Here is a 22049-nt window from a genome sequence, read left to right as displayed (position 1 = left end):
GACCAGCAAGCTACAGTGCTGGACACCCTATGCCAAACAACTAGCAAGACAGGAACACAACCCCACCCATTAGCAAAGAGTATGCCTAAAATAAGTCCACAGAAACCCCAAAACACACCACCAGATGTGGACCTGCCCACCAGATAGACAAGATCCAGCCTCATCCACCAGAACACAGGCACTAGTCCCCTCCACCAGGAAGCCTACACAACCCACTGAATCAACTTTAGCCACTGGGGACAGACACCAAAAACAATGGGAAATATGAACTTGCATCCTGCAAAAAGGAGACCCCAAACACAGTAAGATAAGCAAAATGAGAAGACAAAAAACCACACAGCAAATGAAGGAGTAAGATAAAAACCCACCAGACCTAACAAATGAAGAGGAAATAGGTAGTCTACCTGAAAAAGAATTCAGAATAATGATAGTAAAGATGATCCAAAATCTTGGAAATAGAATAGAAAAAATGCAAAAAACATTTAACAAGGACCTAGAAGAACTAAAGAAGAAACAAGCAATGATGAACAACACAATAAATGAAATTAAAAGTGCTCTAGAAGGGATCAATAGCAGAATAACTGAGGCAGAAGAACGGATAAATGACCTGGAAGATAAAATAGTGGATATTACTACTGCAGAGCAGAATAAAGAAAAAAGAATGAAAACAACGGAGGACAGTCTCAGAGACCTCTGGGACAACATTAAATGCACCAACATTCGAATTATAGGGGTTCCATAAGAAGAGCAAAAGAAAGGGACTGAGAAAATATTTGAAGAGATTATAGTTGAAAACTTCCCTAATATGGGAAAGGAAATAGTTAATCAAATCCAGGGAGCACAGAGATCCCATACAGGATAAATCCAAGGAGAAACACACCAAGACACAAATTAATCAAACTGTCAAAAATTAAATACAAAGAAAACACATTAAAAGCAGCAAGTGAAAAACAGCAAATAACACACAAGGGAATCCCCATAAGGTTAACAGTTGATCTTTCAGCAGAAACTGCAAGCCAGAAGGGACTGGCAGGACATATTTAAATTGATAAAAGAGAAAAACTTACAACCAAGATTACTCTAACCAGCAAGGATCTCATTCAGATTTGATGGAGAAATTAAAACCTTTACAGACAAGTAAAAGCTGAGAGAGTTCAGTGCCACCAAACCAGCTTTACAACAAAGGCTGAAGGATCTTCTCTAGGCAAGAAACACAAGAGAAGGAAAAGACCTACAGTAACAAACCCAAAACAATTAAGAAAATGGGAATAGGAACATACAAATCGATAATTACCTTAAATGTAAATGGATTAAATGCTCCCACCAAAAGACACAGATTGGCTGAATGGATACAAAAACAAGACCCATATATATGCTGTCTACAAGAGACCCACTTCAGACCTAGAGACACATACAGACTGAAAGTGAGGAGATGGAAAAAGATATTCCATGCAAATGGAAACCAAAAGACAGCTGGAGTAGCAATTCTCAAATCAGACAAAATAGACTTTAAAATAAAGACTCTTAGAAGAGACAAAGAAGGACACTACATAATGATCAAGGGATCGATCCAAGAAGAAGATATAACAATTGTAAATATTTATGCACCCAACATAGGAGCACCTCAGTACATAAGGAAAATACTAACAGCCATAAAAGGGGAAATCGACAGTAACACATTCATAGTAGGGGACTTTAACACCCCACTTTCACCCATGGACAGATCATCCAAAATGAAAATAAATAAGGAAACACAAGCTTTAAATGATACATTAAACAGGATGGACTTAGTTGATATTTATAGGACATTCCATCCAAAAACAACAGAATACACATTTTTCTCAAGTGCTCAGGGAACATTCTCCAGGATAGATAATATCTTGGGTCACAAATCAAGCCTTGGTAAATTTAAGAAAATTGAAATTGTATCAAGTATCTTTTCCGACCAGAACGCTATGAGACTAGATACCAATTACAGGAAATGATCTGTAAAAAATACAAACACATGGAGGCTAAACAATACACGACTTAATAACAAAGTGTTCACTGAAGAAATCAAAGAGGAAATAAAAAAATACCTGGAAACAAATGACAATGGAGACACGATTACCCAAAACCTATGGGATGCAACAAAAGCAGTTCTAAGAGGGAAGTCTACAGCAATACAATCCTACCTTAAGAAACAGGAAACATCTCGAGTAAACAACTTAACTTTGCACCTAAAGCAATTAGAGAAAGAAGAACAAAAGAAGCCCAAAGTTAGAAGAAGGAAAGAAATCATAAAGATCAGATCAGAAATAAATGAAAAAGAAATTAAGGAAATGATAGCAAAGATCAATAAAACTAAAAGCTGGTTCTTTGAGAAGATAAACAAAATTGATAAACCATTAGCCAGAGTCATCAAGAAAAAAAGGGAGAAGACTCAAATCAATAGAATTAGAAATGAAAAAGGAGAAGTAACAACTGACACTGCAGAAATACAAAAGATCATGAGAGATTACAACAAGCAACTCTATGCCAATAAAATGGACAACCAGGAAGAAATAGAAAAATTCTTAGAAATGCACAACCTGCCAAGACTGAATCAGGAAGAAATAGAAAATATGAACACACCAATCACAAGCACTGAAATTGAAACTGTGATTAAAAATCTTCCAACAAACAAAAGCCCAGGACCAGATGGCTTCACAGGCGAATTCTATCAAACATTTAGAGAAGAGTTAACACCTATCCTTCTCAAACTCTTCCAGAATATAGCAGAGGGAGGAACACTCCCAAACTCATTCTACAAGGCCACCATCACTCTGATACCAAGACCAGACAAGGATGTCACAAAGAAATATAACTACAGGCCAATATCACTGATGAACATAGATGCAAAAATCCTCAACAAAATACTTGCAAACAGAATCCAACAGCAATTGAAAGGATCATACACCATGATCAAGTGGGATTTATCCTAGGAATGCAAGGATTCTTCAATATAGGCAAATCAATCAATGTGATACACCATATTAACAAATTGAAGGACTAAAACCATATGATCATCTCAATAGATGCAGAGAAAGCTTCTGACAAAATTCAACACTCATTCAAACCCTCCAGAAAGTAGGCATAGAGGGAACTTTTCTCAACATAATAAAGGCCATATATGACAAACCCACAGCCAACATCGTCCTCAATTGTGAAAAAATGAAAGCATTTCCACTGAGATCAGGAGGAAGACAAGGTTGCCCACTCTCACCACTCTTATTCAACATAGTTTTGGAAGTTTTAGCCACAACAATCAGAGAAGAAAAGGAATAAAAGGAATCTAAATCGGCAAAGAAGAAGTAAAGCTGTCACTGTTTGCAGATGACATGATAGTATATATAGAGAATCCTAAAGATGCTACCAGAAAACTACTAGAGCTAATCATGAATTTGGTAAAGTAGCAGAATACAAAATTAATGCACAGAAATCTCTGGCATTCCTATATACTAATGATGAAAAATCTGAAAGTGAAATCAAGAAAACACTCCCATTCACCATTGCAACAAAAAGAATAAAATATCTAGGAATAAACCTACCTAAGGAGACAAAAGACCTGTATGCAGAAAATTATAAGACACTCATGAAAGAAATTAAAGATGATACAAATAGATGGAGAGATATACCATGATCTTGGATTGGAAGAATCAACATTGTGAAAATGACTCTACTACCCAAAGCAATGTACAGATTCAATGCAATCCCTATCAAACTACCACTGGCATTTTTCACAGAACTAGAACAAAAAATTTCACAATTTGTATGGAAACACAAAAGACCCCGAATAGCCAAAGCAATATTGAGAACGAAAAACAGAGCTGGAGGAATCAGGCTCCCTGACTTCACACTGTACTAAAAAGCTACAGTAATCAAGACAGTATGGTAGTGGCACAAAAACAGAAAGATAGATCAATGGAACAGGATAGAAAGCCTAGAGATAAACCCACGCACATATGGTCACCTTATCTTTGATAAAGGAGGCAGGAATGTACAGTGGAAAAAAGACAGCCTCTTCAATAAGTGGTGCTGGGAAAACTGGACAGCTACATTTAAAAGAATGAGAATAGATCACTTCCTAACACCATACACAAAAATAAACTCAAAATGGATTAAAGACCTAAATGTAAGGCCAGACACTATCAAACTCTTAGAGTTAAACATAGGCAGAACAGTCTATGATATAAATCACAGCAAGATCCTATTTGACCCAACTCTTGGAGAAATGGAAATAAAAACAAAAATAAACAAATGGGATGTAATGAAACTTCAAAGCTTTTGCAAAGCAAAGGAAACCAAAACAAGACCAAAAGACAACCCTCAGAATGGGAGAAAATATTTGCAAATGAAGCAACTGACAAAGGATTAATCTCCAAAATTTAAAAGAAGCTCATGCAGCTCAATAACATAAAAACAAACAAGCCAATCCAAAAATGGGCAGAAAACCTAAATAGACATTTCTCCAAAGAAGATACACAGACTGCCAACAAACACATGAAAGAATGCTCAACATCATTAATCATTAGAGAAATGCAAATCAAAAGTACAATGAGATATCATCTCACACCGGTCAGAATGGTCATCATCAAAAAATCTAGAAATGATAAATGCTGGAGAGGGTGTGGAGAAAAGAACACTCTTGCACTGCTGGTGGGAATGTGAATTGGTACAGCCACTATGGAGAACAGTATGGAGGTTCCTTAAAAAACTATAAATAGAACTACCATATGACCCAGCAATCCCACTACTGGGCGTATACCCTGAGAAAACCATAATTGAAATAGAGTCATGTACCAAAATGTTCATTGCCGCTCTATTTACAATAGCCAGGAGATGGAAACAACCTAAGTGTCCATCATCGGATGAATGGATAAAGGAGATGTGGCACATATATACAATGGGATATTACTCAGCCATAAAAAGAAACGAAATCTAGTTATTTGTAGTGAGGTGGATGGACCTAGAGTCTGTCATACAGAGTGAAGTAAGTCAGAAAGAAAACGAGAAATGCCATATGCTAACACATATATATGGAATCTAAAAAGAAAAAGAAAATGGTCATGAAGAACCTAGGGGCAAGATGGGAATAAATATCTAGTAGGGCAGACCTACTAGAGAATGGACTTGAGGATATTGTGAGGGGGATGGGTAAGCTGTGACAAAGTGAGAGAGTGGCACGGATATATATACACTACCAAACGTAAAATAGATAGCTAGAGGGAAGCAGCCGCATAACACAGGGAGATCAACTCGGTGCTTTGTGACCACCTAGAGGGGTGGGATAGGGAGGGTGGGAGGGAGGGAGACACAAGAGGGAAGACATATGGGAACATATGTATATGTATAACTGATTCACTTTGTTATAATGCAGAGACTAACACACCATTGTAAAGCAATTATACTCCAATAAAGATGTAAAACTATGTTAAAAAAATTCATTATGTTGTACACCTGAAATAATGTTATATGTCAATTATACCTCAATAAAAAAAGAAATAGAAAAAAATAAAAAGAGTACGGAGCACAGAAAACTATGCTTCCCCTCTCCCCCCCCCTCCCCCATGGAGCTACCTACTCAGTGCCCAGCATCCTCAAGGAAGACGGAAAAGAGGGCAAAGAGCTGGCAACACACTGAAGAGGGAGGACATTCGGGACGAATGAGGCATTTGGGCAGGTGACCCCTCGGGTGGCCTGGAGGGACGTCGACTGAGAATGTGGGGATGCAGGTGGGACCTGTGGGGTGGTGGAGGCACAGAGGTGGGCGTGCTGACTGGACTGCTGGGGACACGGTCCTGACTGCAGGCTGGGCATCACTCTCCTCAGTGGGACTGGGGGTGGCTGTCCTTGAGCTCTGGGGCTAAGAGGCACACTGACCAGGGAAGCGTGTCTGTCCTGCAGGGATCAGTGGCTGGGAGAGGTTGGCTCTGTTACCTGCAGGCTCGCTGGGCACCAGTCCTCCAAGCCTCTTTCTCCATTGTTGGTGGGGGGTGGGGTGGGGGTGGATAATAATACTTATCTTACAATAAGGACCCAATAAAATAATAATTATAACTAGATAAAAGTTACTTGAAATCACAGAGTGATGTATGAATGTCACCTACAATGTATATTAATAATTCATATCCTCTGGTTTTTCAAACTGTAAATATTAAATGGCCTATTGATATTGACGATGTTAATGGCATTGATAACAGCAGCAACGAGAGGCAGCGTGGCCTCCGGCACGTCAGTTCAACACCGTGAGTTCTGCTCTGCCATCAAATTAAGGATGGGAATAAATGAGGCACTCATGTGCCTTTCTGCTTGGGCGTTTAGCAATACTAAATTCTTCTCTGTGTGTCAGAGGTGTGGCAGCCCATCTCTTACCTGGGGACGACAGTAAAGAAGGCCATCAAGTTTGCCACGTTGCCATCATCTGTCATGATTTAGAGCTCCAGAAACATAATGCTTGCCTTTCTCCAACCACACATCAGCGGAGCCAGGCAAGAAGGTTTGAAACATTTTCATCCACAACTAACTTGGGAATTCATCACTGCTTTCAGAGCAGCTCTGTCCCTGGGTTGACACTTCCTGTCTGTCCACTTCTGGCACTGCAAATCCTGAATAAAAGGCCACAATGGCACATCAACCCCTTATTTCCAAGGCCTTTTAGAAGTGATGAGTTTTTGCCTAACTACGAGAGAAACATGTCTGACCTTCACTATGGGATGATCTTCGACAACCTCTTTACACTCAAAGCTCTACTTCCTCATCTGCAGATTGAGGGAAACACCTAGGGGTGCTTAAGGGTAAAGTGTATTCATGAATGTCAAGTATTTAGCACATGCCTGACACACAGTTATAAATAAATAGTAGCTGTAAGAAACATAGCCATAGGTTGGAAAGAAGTTTTGCTTGGTGTCAAATCCAGTCTTATGAGAAGATCTTTCTACATGAATTCACTTTCTAATTGTCTGTCAAAAGCAAACCCAGTGTGTGAGGACCACTGGTTAGTCTTATCTGACAGGCTGCTTGGACACCCAGGAACTGCCAGTAACCAGTGAGGAAACCTCTTTTACTCTGTGCATTCACTGCCTTTGGCGTTAGAAGAAATGCAGGTTAGGATGTAATTGGAATTTTGGTGATTTGCAAAACGTACATGATTTGAGTTCTCTGACACCCATGTCCTCAGCCTTCCTCCCTCTTCTAAAACTGGAGGTGCGAACGGGCTGAGTACCTTCCCCAGGTGACCTCACCACCCATCACCTGCGTGACCTGCCCATCTTCAATGGTACCGAGTCTCAGTCTCTTGAGCTGAAAACCAAGTCAATACCTGACACATTGATTCCATAATCTAAATTAGAAAATTTGTAAAATATAAATGTCTGTGGTTACGTTATTTCTAATGGCCTATTGCACAGCCAATATCCCTGCTTTCAATTAAGCAGGTAACAATTAGATGAGTGGGGCTTTGCCAGGCCACTTTCCTTGCCCAGAATCAACTGGGAAGTGAGTGCAGCTCTCTGCAGATGGAGATGAACAGATAACACTGCTGCCCTGTTACCCAGGAAGCGACACTGGAAGCCTGAGATTTGCTAGTCACATGGCCCATCACCACCCCACAGTCAGGTCCTTGTAAAATTACTTGGGGTCACTGTCCTGGCTGGTCTGAGGGAGAGTCAAGAGAGCGTGCTCTCTGTGTCTATAGACTTAAATGGGACCAAATCAGGAAAGAAGGACAAAGGACTGTCACCCTCCCAGCAGAAAAGCTGCTTCCTTTGTGAAGAAGAGTGAGAGGCAGGTCAAAGGCCGGGAGTATGAGGAGGAAATCCCTCCACGCACTTTCTTACACTCTCATAAACTGATTAGCTTTTTATACATTCAAATCAGCAGCTCCTTCCAATTACTTCCAATTTCTCATAGAAAATAGTATTTTCCAAGTCACCTGGTCTTAAAATCATGATGCCATCTTTGACTCTTATACACACGCCCAGAGTCCATCTCAAAATCCACTTGTCACACCAGCCATCACCCTGCTCTCAGCTCTCATCACTTCTACTGCCTCATGGCATTCCAAGTGCTTGGTTTCACTTCCAAACTAGTGATTTCAGCACATCCCTTACTCCACAACATCACTGCTCTGCCTACTACTTTTACACTTTGGGAATTAAGGCCCTTCCTATCTGGGTTGTAACACTGTCCTGTCACTTCCCCAAAGGGTGTCCTCCACTAACTGATCACCTGTCATTTGTGTTTTGTCCTTATTTCCATTATGCCTTCTTCTATCCAAATCCTTCCAGGCTCAGTTCAAAATATGACCCCCATGAGTAGGTTCCCCAAATGGCCTTCAGTTTCACAAGGGTTTTAACCCGATTATCTAACATGTCCATCATCAGCTCCTTGAGCACCGGTCAAGCTTCTTTTTCTCACTGCACCTAGCAGAGTGCTGAGGGCAGAGCACACCCGACATAGCTGATAGTAATCAAGGGTAACTAACGCACAACACAGACAAAACTTCAATGTATTTCTAAGATCTCACATCAGGCACTCCAAAACCTGCGCTCTAGACCACCAACAGGTGAGCTGAGTCTCTCCGTATTGGGCATGACCAAGGCAGGAGCGGAGTTGTAATCCCACATGTCTGAATGCACTGACAGGTTACTGCCATGACATCTACCCCCGACGGTCTGAAATTCTCTCTACTGGAGATCCACCAAAACAGTGTCCATGTCTAATATAGAATATATTTTCATGAATCCAGATGTTTTCTCATGACTTAATCTAATACTTAAGGCACCATTTCACAAATAAAATTAACAAAAAAATTGTTTTTTTTTTCTTTTCTAAATGGTCTTGATTTGTTTAAGCATTTGCTTCCAAATGTAAGCCATGCCATTATATTTAAGGAATTTCCTTATGTACTGGGAAGTAACCATCTATAAGCCAGGGCTAATTTCAACAACTGTTTGAATTCTTGAGAGAGGAGATAGCAATAACAGAAATGTCTGTTAATCCAGCTCTGCATTAGAGAAGCCAGAGCATGTGGCTCGTTAGAATAATGATGACTGTTTGCATTGCTTTGTCTCCTAATAGCAGAGAACTGTTGGATTGGGTAATTTGAAACTCATTATACTATCACATTTAGCCTCTGCAGACTCTGATGCTGATGGTAGAAGTGAACTACTTGGCCAAGCAGCTATTTTTAGTAAATCCAAAAAATGAAAGACAAGTAAGAAAAACACTTCATTGAATAGCATTTCTTCTCTTAAACCTATTAAGTCCTGAGCTGAAACCATACAAGCTGAGGAAAGGTGAAGTTTATGCAGTTTTCTAGCTCTTGATCAATTGTATGCAAACATGATATATCAGGAAAATCTTTTAAACTGCCTTGTATATCATAGTAAAGATAATAAGAGCAAATATAAATAAGCGATCTCATCTATTTCAAACCAGTCTTCAAATATCAGGCAGATAAAAAGAAATTTGGCATGAGAGTTCAATATCTCTACTGAGTTGAAGAAATGGTTATATTGGTTTTGTCTCTCTATGGAGTTCAAGAAATGAATAAATTTATATATGTATATATATATACATATATATATATATAAATTGATCTTGTTTTGTTTGGTTGAATGTTGAAATGAAAAGATCCTATCAGATGCATATTTTAGCTTTGAATATGATAAATGATATAACTGCAGCTGGTGAGTTGTTGAATATGAGATGATATGAAGAAGGGTTAAAAGCTCACATACTATTTTTCACCAAAAATTGCTTTTGTGCTCCTGCCCTGCACACCATTGCCATTAAATCTGAATATCACATTGACTTGAATTTATTTAACTAATGATGAGAAAATAACAATCTTTGACTTTTAGTGTTTTTACCTTTGATCAAATGAAGAGCATAATTTTCAGGTACAAAGAATAGCATAATTTTAAGTTACACAACTCATTTTCCTCTTAGAGACATGAATCAGTGATTCCCAAGTGAGGTGTCCTAGGGATCTTTTGAAGGCTTTGTCCCAACTACTGATGTGCACAGCTATCCGATGGTAGTAAATGGTTTAAATAAATCCTAGTGAGAGTCCCTTTCCATTACACTACTTCCCCAAAATAAATGTATGTTTTATCTCTCCATGGCGTTTGAAGATCATAGTTTGAAAAAAATGAATTATTCCCATCCAACTTAATTTTTGGCTCATCACACATACTTATTTCTCCTAATCCCCCAAATCCCTTTGGAATTATAGAAGCAATATAAAAGGAAACCCTCAGAATCGAAGGAAGTTCCTTGCCAGTAACGGCTGAGTTGCTGTTAGTAGGTAACAACTATTAACTCTGGACACCACATGAAAGGAGCAGGAAAGGGTCAGCCTATAAAGACAGAAAATATCACCCGACTCCAGTCAAATACCACCGAAAAGATGTTGCCCTACCCCACCCCAGGCCAGCAAAGAGAGTGGAGAGCCTAGGCTTTCACACTCAGCAGGTATCAGCAAAGGTCCAACACGAGGGAGCAGGGCTTTCATCCTTGCTGGGCAGCACTGATGCCAATTCTCTGTAGTGGGCTAGAGGCCAAGTGGGGAGCCTGGACTCCCACCCTAATCAGTAGGAGCATGTCCTCCTGCTCCTTGCTGGGGCTGCATCACAGGAAGTTTAGTGGAGGCTCAGACTCCTGCCACCCCAAGCCCACCCTCCCCCACATGGTGTCAGTGAAGACCTGCACAGAGCTCGGAGTCCCGCGTCCACCCAGCAGGAGCAAGAGCCCAGTCACCCCTGTGTCAGTGGAGGCTGAAGGGAAGCCCACCTGGCAGTAATGAGGCTGTGCTGCACCTTTCCCTGCCAGAGCAGTGGTTTTAAAAATCTAGCTAAAACAGAAGGTTTCAATAAAATCCAGATTGTCATAACATAATACACAAAATGTCCAGGTTCCAATAAAAAAAATGTGTCCTAACAACAACCAGGAAGATCAAACTGAATTTTTAAAAAAATCAATAGATGCCAAAGAAAATATGACAGAGATGTCAGAATTACCTTTTAAAAAATTACTTTTTAAAAATCTTTTTATAAAAAGAATTTTTGAAGCAGCCACCATAAGATGTTGCAACAACCAATTACAAATATGCCTGAAACAAGTGAAAAAATAGAAAGTCTCAGCAAAGAAACAGAAGAGAGAAAGAAAAACCAAAGAGAAGTTTTAGCACTTGTGTTGGTCTGCTTGGGCTACCATAACAAAATACCATAGACTGATTGGCTTAAACAATCAAAATTTATTTTCTCACAGTTCTGGAGGCTGGAAAGTCCAAGATCAAGATGTTAGCAGATTCAATTTCTGGTGAAGACTCTTGTCTTGGCTTACAGAGGGCTGCCTTCTCGCTGTGTTCTCACATGGCCTTTCTTCATTGCATGCATGCGGAGACAGAGAGAGATTTCTCTCCTCCTTTGCTTATAAAGGCATCAATCCTATCAGATGAGGGTTCTACCTTTATGACTTCAATTAACTTTAATTACAAAGGCTCTATGTTCAAATACAGTAACAATAGAGATTAGGGTTTCAAAATATGAATTTTGGGGGTACATAATTCAGTCCATAGTGTTCTACCACTGGCCCCACAAAATTCATGTCCTTCTCACATGCAAAATACATTCATTTCATCCCACTATCCCCAAAGTCTTAACTCATTCCAAGCATCAACTCTAGCATCTAAGGTCAAAAGTCTCATCTAAATATCATCTAGACTCAATTCATCCTGAGGCAAAATTCCTCTCCAGCTGTGAACTTGTGAAACAAGTTATTTGCTTCCAAAGTACAATGGTGGGATGGGTATAGGATAGACATTCCCGTTCCAAAAGGGAGAATGTGGAAGGAAATAAGGAGTGACAAGTCCCAAGCAAGTCCAAAACCTAGCAGGGTGAGTTCCGTTAGATCTTAAGGCTTGAGAATAATTCTCCTTGGTTCAATGTTCTGAGGCAGCAGACTCATGCCCATTGCCCTGCAAGGCGTGGCACCCAGGGCTCTGCTAGCCCTGCCCTTTGAAGCCCAATTGGAGGCCATCTGGCCCCCTGGGCCTGTGCACTCTGCACCTGGGGTGGGACTGGCAGTCCTGATGGTCTCTGAATTGCCTTTGGGGTCTTTCTACCTGCCTTCTGTTGAGATGGCCAATAACACCATGGGTAACCTTTTTATTTGGTGTTCTCTCCTGAAGAAACTTCCTCTTTTTTTGCAATATGAGTATGAGAATTTTCCAAATCTTTAAGTTCTGGTTTTTTTTTCATTTTTTGTCTTAACAATTCCTTCTTTAATTCAGCTCTTGCCTTTCACATTTTACTATTAAGCTGTCAAGAGGAACCAAGCCACTCCTCCAGCACTTTCCTTAGAAATCTTCTCAACTAAATAACCAATTTCATTGTTCACAAGGTCTACCTTCCACAAAACACTGGAACACATTGTAGTCAAGTGCTTTGCCAGTTCATAACAAGCAGCAGCTTTCCTCCACTTTCCAATAATCTGTCCCACATTTCTGTCTGAGATCTCACCAGAAGACCTTTAACATCCAAGTTTCAACCAGCATTTTGTTCATGATTCTTTGGGTATTCTCTAAGAAGAAGAAAGGTTTCTCTCTAGCTCTCTTTTCTCTTTCTGAGCCCTTACCAGTATCTCCTTTAACATCCATGTTTCACCCAACAGTCCCTACATAGCAATCTTGGCTTTTTCTAACATGCACCACAAAAGTCTCCAGCCTCTATCCATTACCCAGTTCTAAAGCCACATCCACATTTCCAGGTATTTGCTACAGTAGCACCCACATCTCATAACCAAAATCTGTATTAGTCAGTGTTCTCCAGAGAAACAGAAACAATAGGATATATATACATATATGTGTGTGTGTGTGTGTGCGTCTCTCTCTCTATATATATAGACATATATAGACATATATACATATATTTACATATATATACGTATATACATATATATATAGAGAGAGACACACACACACACATACATACATGGTTTATTATAAGGCATTGTCTCATGCAATAATGGGAGCTGAGAAGTCCCAAGATCTGCAATCAGCAAGCTGAAGACCCAGGAGAACGGATGGTGTAGTTCCAGTCTGAGAATTGTTAGGGTGGAGACCCAAGAAGAGCTGTTTTGGTTTTCATGGAAGGAAAAGACCAACATTGCCTGCTCAAGGCAATCGGGCAGGAGGAGTTTCCTCTTACCCATGGGAAGGTCAGCCCTTCTGTTCTATTCAGGTCTTCAACTGATTGAACGAGGCCCATCCACATTAGGGAGGGCAATCTGCTTTACTCAGTCAACCAATTTAAATGCTAATCTTATCCAAAAATATCCTCACATGCATGCCTACAATAAGGTTTGACCAAATATCTGGGCATCCTGTGGCCCAGTCAAGTTGACACATAAAATTAAAGAAAACAATAACCATAATAAGAAGTTCAGTAAATGAGTTCATCAGAAAGATGAAGGGGATAAAAGAAAGAATCAGTAAAATTAAAGATAGAACAATCAAAATTAAGTGATCTGAAAAACAGATTGTTGGGCTGCACCCTGCAGGTCTACAAGTCCTCTACTTGCCCATCCTTAAGACTGAAGAAAGAGCCAGTGACAGAAACATCAATGGTTTAATGGATGGGGGAACTTACACCTCTGAAGCAAGGTCCTGGAGTGACACCCCACCATGTTTGGCGGATGGCAGGCAGGACATGAGGCCGTCTTTGCTCCCGGGGTGGAAGGAGAGATTGCCAGTTATAGGGGGAAATTATATCAGGTTACCTCATTGGTTACCAGGGAAACCAGCAGAGGGGTCTGTTCCTCACCATCTCTTTGATAAGCAGAGTGGAGAGTTCTTATCTAAAGCTAGAACAGTCATTAGCTGGGGCCTGGGGCAGGTATGTAGGTCAGTCATATGAGTAGGGTGTAGGTGAAGTAGGAACTGGTCAGGCAAGGGATATACAGAGAACAAGGGAACAGCCATCTGGAGGGGCCTGTGACCATACACAGATGTAATAGAAAAAAAGGTGAAAAGAGCCTCAGTACTTGTGGGAATACAACAAAAGATCTAATATTCATGTCATTTGAGTCAGGAGAGAAAAAAAGAAAGAGGATGGGGCAGAAAAAGTATTCAAAGTAATAACTGGTCAAATGTCCTAAATTTGACCAAAATCTATAGATTCAAGAAGTGGAGTAAATCCCAAATCAGTAAACCCAAAGAAATCCACACTAATACACATCATAGTCAAACTTCTGAAACTAAAGTCAAAGAAAAAACCTTGAAAGCAACAAGAGAGAAAAGAGGGCTTCCCTGGTGGCGCAGTGGTTGAGAGTCTGCCTGCCAATGCAGGGGACATGGGTTCGTGCCCCAGTCTGGGAAGATAGAGTAAACATATGGAAATATATAAATCATTCAAATATTAATCAAAAGAAAGAAAGAGTGGCCATATGGATTTCAGGTAAAGTAGAATTCAAAGCAAAGAAAATTACCAGAGACAGATATGAACATTATGCAATCATAACTTTAAACAGACGTTACAATTCTATTTTGTAATATTGTCTGGATCTTGCCCATGTGCCTGGGGTGAGAAGGAGTTATCAGGGGGGTAACCGAAATTGGGTCATTAAGGGCTGTTGGAGGAGGTGACCTGCAATCTGAGAAGTGAAGACAAGAAAGAATTGTCTGGTGCAGGTCTAGGGGTAGGGAACTGCTTCCCGAGGAGCATACCCTAACAGGCAAGTGCCTCCACTTGCATTCTCAGTTACAAGCAAGGAAACCAGCCTGGTGTGTGTCCCACCATACTCTCCAGACTTCCCAAGCAGACTGCAGCTCATCTCATTATTACTCACATATAGAACATAAATGCTTCTCTGTCTTTGGGGGACATAACCCGCAAAATATAACCATGATTCTTACTTGTGAAAATAACTTACAGCTGCCAAATTTCAGAGGGCAGGCATGAGCATCCATCGGGAAGTCTTCAAGTTGCATTGGGCACTCTGCCGAGATGGTCAAGCTGAAAAACAAGAGATGGGGACCTTTCAATGACTCACCGACTCTGGCTATTTACTGGACACCACGTTTTGAAAGCCATATTAAGCACTCCACTCATTATTTTAATTACTATCTTTTATGAAACTGTCTAAACTGTCCCAACAAATTACATAGGATTGCATTGTAGATGAATATCATTTAGAAATAAGGTTTAAATCAAATCTACTCAGGAGTTCTGTGGCTTGGTGAGTGTCTGTACATACATTACTGCTTGTAAAGCAATTTGAGATGCCTTTAAAGATAATTTATTCTTTTATTCTCCCATCACTTACCCACAGTAATAAAAAAACTTCCCTTGACAAGGCTGAAAATATATGTATGTTCTAAAATAATTTATAAGCTCAAAAATATAAGTGTGGGGCTTCCCTGGTGGCGCAGTGGTTGAGAGTCCGCCTGCTGATGCAGGGGACATGGGTTCGTGCCCCTGTCTGGGAAGATCCCACATGCCGCGGAGCGGCTGGGCCCGTGAGCCATGGCCGCTGGGCCTGCGCGTCCGGAGGCTGTGCTCCGCAACGGGAGAGGCCACAACAGTGAGAGGCCCGCATACCGCAAAAAAAAAAATATATATATATATATATATATAAAATATATATATATATATAATATATATATATATAAGTGTGGAATAAATACACAGTCCAAGTTTCGACCAGAAGCTGGTTATAATTATTGTGTACTGGGCTGATGTCATGAAACTACAGAGTAAGCAAAATTGTGTTATGATAGCAACTTTCTTATTGTTTTTAATCCAAGTCTGGTCTTCCAAATAATAATGCCACCATCCACTACCACTGTCACCAATGACTAAAACAGTGCTGATCATAAGAGTTGCTTGTCTGGGCTAGGGACTGTGTTAAGTGTTTCACCTGCATTAACATATCTAATTAGAATAGCACAATGTATTGCTATTATCACCCCAGTGTCAAGGTATGAAAGTGAGGCATGGATATTAAGGGATCCGGACAAGAATGCAGAGCCCCTAATGGCACGTGCCCCACAGGCTGTGTGACCCAAAACTCTGTTTGTACTTGCGGAGTCATCATGCTGTGGTGCTTTTATTTCCCTACAGATTTACTAATTAAGTAGTAAATCTAAATTTCTTTAATGAGTTAGTCTTCTGTTCTTAGTGTTTAATTCTATTATTTAAAATGAAATGTAATTGCATAAAATGAAATCAAATTGCACAATTTTCAACTTTAAACAGATGTTACAATTCTATTTTGTTATATTGTCTGGATCTTGCCCATGTGCCTGGGGTGAGAATAAAAATGTAAACACAATCATTTTTGCCTTTACTTCTTCCTTCTTTTAAGATAGCTTAACTTTTTTGCTATTAAATTGGGCATGTAATTCACACTTGACGATTGCAGATGGAGTAGTCAATTCATGTATTCTCTGAATGGAGCTAAAACGTGTCAGTGGAAGGAAGGTATGTGCCCATCATGGAGAGGAAATCTGCTGCCTCTGCCTGGGGGTACCACTCTCCCCAAAATGGACTGAGTTCCAGAGGGTGTGAGTGCACATGGATGAGAATATACCACAAAAGTCTCATATTCAGGTGGGGAGATGATATCTAAAATTATATGCCACCTATGTTCGTAAAAGAGTATGGAAAATACAGAAAAGTTATAAAGAAGAAAATTACAAATACATATCATTTCACTTATAATTTCACCTGGTACACTTTGTCCAGATTTCTTCACAGCTACAGATGTTTTCTTTCTGTTCTTGGTTTACAAAATTCAGTCTTCTGTTTACCTAACATTAGAGAAGGGGCATTTCCCACATCTTTAAAATCTCTGCATAATCATGACTTTGAAAGGTAAAATATTTAATTCTAGCATGCAGATGTGTGTATGTGTAATATACATATGCATATATCTGTATATGTGTGGACATCTTCAAGCATAAACTATGTAAAAGGATTATTATTAGAGACTACAAAATGGGGAAGGTAAAGGAATATTTACTTATTAGAATTAAGAAAACAGGACTTAAAAACCACAGCCTGTGAGAAGGACAACATAAAGGAAAATAGTGTTACTTTATCTTGTTAGTAAACTTAAGCCATTTGTTAAACAAAGCAATAGTGGGGCAGAAAACTTAAGTGAGTCAAATATGTTCTAGAGAATAAAATCACAATGACTCAGTAAATCTAGAATTTCTTTGAGAAGCAAATTTATAGTAGGGAAATAAAAAGTATATATAAAGCTATAGTGCCAGGTACAAAGCAATAAATGTGAAAGTAAGCACATGAAGAAATGGTGATGTGGGAGAACAGAGAACGCTTCCAATTAGAAAAGTGCATCTCAGTGCTGGTCTACGGCCTCTGCTCCAACAGTTGATGGCCTTGGTGTAAGGAAGATGCTGGGCTCAGCCAGTGGGAACAGTGTGAGGGGGGGCAGGGTGCTTCAGGTGGTCCTGACTGTCCAAGCCCTGCTGTATGCACAGCAGACTTCAACCAGCAGACCCAGTGCTGCAGTCTTCAAGTTGCCCCCAATAATATCAACAACTATGGGCTGGACTCCCACCAGCAGGGTGACGTGGAGATGGTCCTTCCATGGCAGAATCTTCTCTCCAGACACTGCCATGTCTTGGAGCTCACATAACTGGGCTTCTGTCCCCCAGAAAACACTCTATGGCCCACTGGGTCTGGAGGTTGCCTTGAAGCCAGATCTGTTGGCTGAATTCTTGACAATGTGGTGAATCACAGTTAACTCCTCTCCCCCCTGCTTGGTGCTGGGTCTCTGATTTGATCCCCGGGGCCACTGGAGGCACTGCCACCTGCATTCCTGTTCCTTGCCCTTACTTGTCAGAGTAGACCCCTCAGGGAGACTTGACCTCCCACCTCTGGCACTCTGCCCACTCCTGGCTTTTCCTCCTTTTCCTCACGTACTCCTCTTTCTTGGCCAACACCGTGTGTTTATAAGAGAGGTGAGGAGCCATCTTTTCTGTCACTGTGTTCTCAGCATTTGGTGTCTTGTTTTATTCTAGCTGTTTGGTCCTGAGGTCTAGGCCAAAACCACTGCACTGACAACATTTAACGATAGCAAGGAATGTACACCAAGGAGTCTGCTTTTAGCATACAGCAGGAGGAGAGAGGGTGGGTAGAGACAGGTGGACAGAATTTAGCTGGATGTAAAAAGAAAACCCTTTTGAAGAAAAAAATAATTCCAGTGAAAACATAAAAAAGGTAATTCTACAATTACCATCTTGATAAATGCTAACATTAGAGCCTCACAGATTGTTCCCCCATTTTAATAGATCTCTTTAGAATTTGAATTCCAAACATCAGAAAAATATACTTCATCTATGATAGTGTCTCTCCTCTAAGGAGTGAATGTATTATTCAGATAAATTCCCCAATAGCAAATGTTTCAACCTTAGTAAGAGAACAACACTTAAAATTTTGATCCTTTAAGCATTTCAAAAACGGCCTATGCTTTTATAGTACTCAAATAATATCTCTAGATAAGAGGGACCCTTCCATTCATGGGGTTCTTAAAATGCAGTGTCCTTTGATGTACAACCAACCTCCTTCACACAGAATTGAGATCAGAGCACTCCATGGAATGTGGACTGTCAGAGCTCAAAGGAGCCAGCCAGGTCACCTCCTAGAAACCCTTACTTTTCTCAAAAGGTTAAGGAATATGCCTATGGAAAAACTTACTGAATTACTGGTAGATCCAATGATCCTGCTTTTTTTCCCCAAAGGTCAAATTTCTGTTTCTAAAGACATTCAGGCATTGACTTATTGGAACATAATATCCCATTTTTGAACATCTTAATTTTAGGGTAAGAAAAAGGGCATTTTGTGAGTTAAGCTGTTTGCTTCAACTTGGATGTAAACTCCCTAGAGAGCCCTCTGCTTGCCCAGGGGCAGCCCGCAGTGGCATGTGCTTCAGATGTTAAGACAGCCAAATTCGGGCTTCCCTGGTGGCGCAGTGGTTGAGAGTCCACCTGCCGATGCAGGGGACACGGGTTCGTGGCCTGGTCCAGGAAGATCCCACAGGCCGCAGAGCGGCTAGGACCGTGAGCCATGGCCGCTGAGCTTGCGCGTCTGGAGCCTGTGCTCCGCAATGGGAAAGGCCACAACAGTGAGAGGCCCGGGTACCGCAAAAAACCCCAGCCAAATTCTAGAGTAGCTTTGCCATTAATGAATTGTGCAACTTTGTAAAACTGCCTAACTTCTCTGGTCCAGCCTTTCCATTTGAAAAAGAGAAATAGCAGCTGCTTTATTCTCTGAAAAAAACAAGAATAGTTAATAGGTACGTAAAGAGATTTCTACCCAATATGCTCTCCAGATCTGAGCCTTCTTCATTTACTTGAGAATATTCAGTGCAATAGAAGGTGTGGTGGTAGGCAGAATAATGGTCCTGCAAAGATGTCCATGTCCTAATCCCCCAAACCTCATGACTTGTGAATATGTTACCTTAAATAGCAAAAGGGCTGTGCAGACATGATTAAGTTAAGGCCCTTGGGAGAGGGGAGTTTATCTTGGATTATCCAGATGGGCCCAGGCGAATCACAGCAGTCCTTATGAGAGGAAGGCAGGAGTGTCAGAGTCAGAGGCGATATGATGACAAAAGCAGAGGTCATGGGATTGTGGTCATGAGCCCAGGGATGCAGGCAGCCTCTAGAAGCTGGAAGAGGCAGGAAAGGATTCTCCCCTAGAGAATCCAGAAGGAATGCAATCCTGCTGCCTACAGCTTGACTTTAGCCTCGTAAGACCTTTTTTGGACTTTCGACCTCCAGAACTAGAAGATAATAAATTGGTTGTGTTTTAGCCAATAAGTTCGTGATAATCTGTTACAACATCTCTAGGAAAATAATACAAAATTTGGTATTTGGAAGTGGGATGCTACTGCAACAAATACCTAAAAATGTAGAAATGATTTGGAATTGGGCAGTGGGAAGAGGCTGGAAGAATTTTGAGATTCATTATGGAAAAAGCCTAGACTATGTTGAACAGACTGTTAATTGAAATGTGAATGTTAATGATTCTGTAATGAGAACTTGCAGTGAGAAACATGGTAGAGAAGACCTACATTATATGGTCATAAACACACTGCTGGTAGCAATATGGACATCAAAGGCCCTAATGGTGAGGTAACAGAAGGAAATGAGGAAACTGGAACTTGGAGGAAAGGAGATTCTCGCTGTATAGTGACAGAAAGCTTATGTGGAAAGCGGAACTTGTAAAAGATTGCAATAGGCTAAATAATGCCCCTCAAAGATAAAAGGTCCTAATTCCTGGAAGTTGTAAGCATTACCTTATGTGGGAAAAGGGTCTTTAACAGATGTGATTAAGGGTCTTGAGATGGGGAGATTAACCAGGTGGGCACTAAATGCAGTCACAAAGATCCTTATAAGGGAGAGGCAAAGGAAATTGCACATAGATAAAAGAAAGAAGGTGATGTGATGAAAGCACAGATGTTTGAAGATGTTGTGCTGCTGGCTTTGAAGAGGTAGGAAGGTGCCCTGAGCCCAGGAATGCAGGCATGCGGCTCTAGATACTGCAAAAGGCAAGTAAATGGATTTTGTCCTAGAGCCTCCAGAGGGAGTACAGCCTGGCCAAAACTGATTTCAGAATCATGGTCTCCAGAAATGTAATACAGTAAATGTGTTTTAAGTCACCAAGTTTGTGGTAATTTGTTACAGTAACCACAGGAAACTGATACAATGATGAAATTGGACCCTTAGATGAGGAGAGTCCAAGCTAAGTGTTAAAGTTGTGGCCTGTTTTTTCTTCCTGTTGCTTATAGTAAAATGTGAGAAAAAAGAGATTAAGGTAAGAGCTGCCAACAAAAAATGGACCAAGACTTGATTTGGGAAATTCTCAGTTTATCCAGGTTGCAAAAGATGCTATAATTAGGAGATTCATTGTTAGGAAAACATACTCTTAAGGGAAAGCCAAGGGTGTGGTTGGACCTTTTGCTACTGCCTCAGACTCTTTGAGGAAATTAAATGTGTGACTCATGGGTCCTCTCAGCCATGTAAGCAAAAGAATTATCCATGAAAGATTTATGAAGGAGGTCTAGTAGTGTAAATTCTTAAGACATACACAGGAGACGTAAATGATTCTTAAAAATTTTATACCAGCAGAAACACTGTCAGCTGGGGCTGAATGGGACAAACAGAGGCCAAAATGAAAGAAGGCTGTCACAACACCAACATTCCACAGGCAGGAAATAGGTTGAAAGAAACTACTCAACTGCAAACATGTGCTACCCTTCATGAAAAAGGCAGGATGACTCTAAGGGCAGCCTTAATCATGGAGGATTAGCCCCAGGCCTTGAAACCTACTGTTGTTTGCCTAACTGGATTTAGAAATTTGCAGGGGGTGGGGGGGGGATAGTGCTTCCTTTTCTCCTACTATTTTCTCTCCTTTCAAATGGGAATATCTTTAACTGTTATCCTATGCTTGTCCCACCATTGTATTTTGTGGGTAATTAACTTGTTTATTGAGTTCCACAAATTCACAGATGAGGATTGTGCCTCAGGCTAGATCATACCCAAATCCTCACACATAGCTGATTTAGATGATTCAGATGATGAGATTTGGAACTTTGGAGCTGATGAGATTTAGTTGAGACTATGGACTTTGATGCCTTAATGAGTTGAGACTTTGGGGGATATTGGAATGAGATTAATATTTTTTGCACATGGGACAGACATGAATTTGGGGGGCAGAACTCAGATTGTGGTAAGCAAAATAATGATTCCCTAAAGATGTTCATGTCCTAATACTTCCTACTTATGAACGTGATACCTACCATGGCCAAAGGGACTTTTCAGATGAGATTAAATTAAGGATTTGGGGATGGGGAGACTACCCCAATTATTGGGCAGGCCCAATGTAAGCACAAGGCTACTTATAAGGAGACAGGAGTGTCTGAGTTGAAGTGGGAGATGTGATGCTGGAAGCAGTGATAGTGGAAGGAGTGATGCAGGGCCATGAATGAAGGAATGC

At 40.6% G+C, this 22049-nt stretch overlaps 1 protein-coding gene across 2 annotated transcripts in view; it reads right to left on the bottom strand.

The window, feature by feature from the left end:
• GABRA5 (gamma-aminobutyric acid type A receptor subunit alpha5) overlaps positions 1 to 22049 on the bottom strand; it is a gene marked incomplete at its 3' end in the record, with an annotated part of 89001 nt that overhangs the window by 24875 nt on the left and 42077 nt on the right. For both annotated transcript variants that reach the window (XM_082846258.1, XM_082846259.1), the window contains exon 6: positions 14956 to 15038. In XM_082846258.1, the coding sequence (XP_082702384.1) occupies positions 14956 to 15038 (83 nt within the window). The remainder of the gene's footprint in view (positions 1 to 14955; positions 15039 to 22049) is intronic.

Source organism: Leucopleurus acutus (genome assembly GCF_964270905.1).
Source record: "Leucopleurus acutus genome assembly, chromosome: 1".
In the NCBI taxonomy this organism is placed as follows: Eukaryota; Metazoa; Chordata; class Mammalia; order Artiodactyla; family Delphinidae; genus Leucopleurus; species Leucopleurus acutus.
This window is presented reverse-complemented; position numbering and strand designations above follow the sequence as displayed.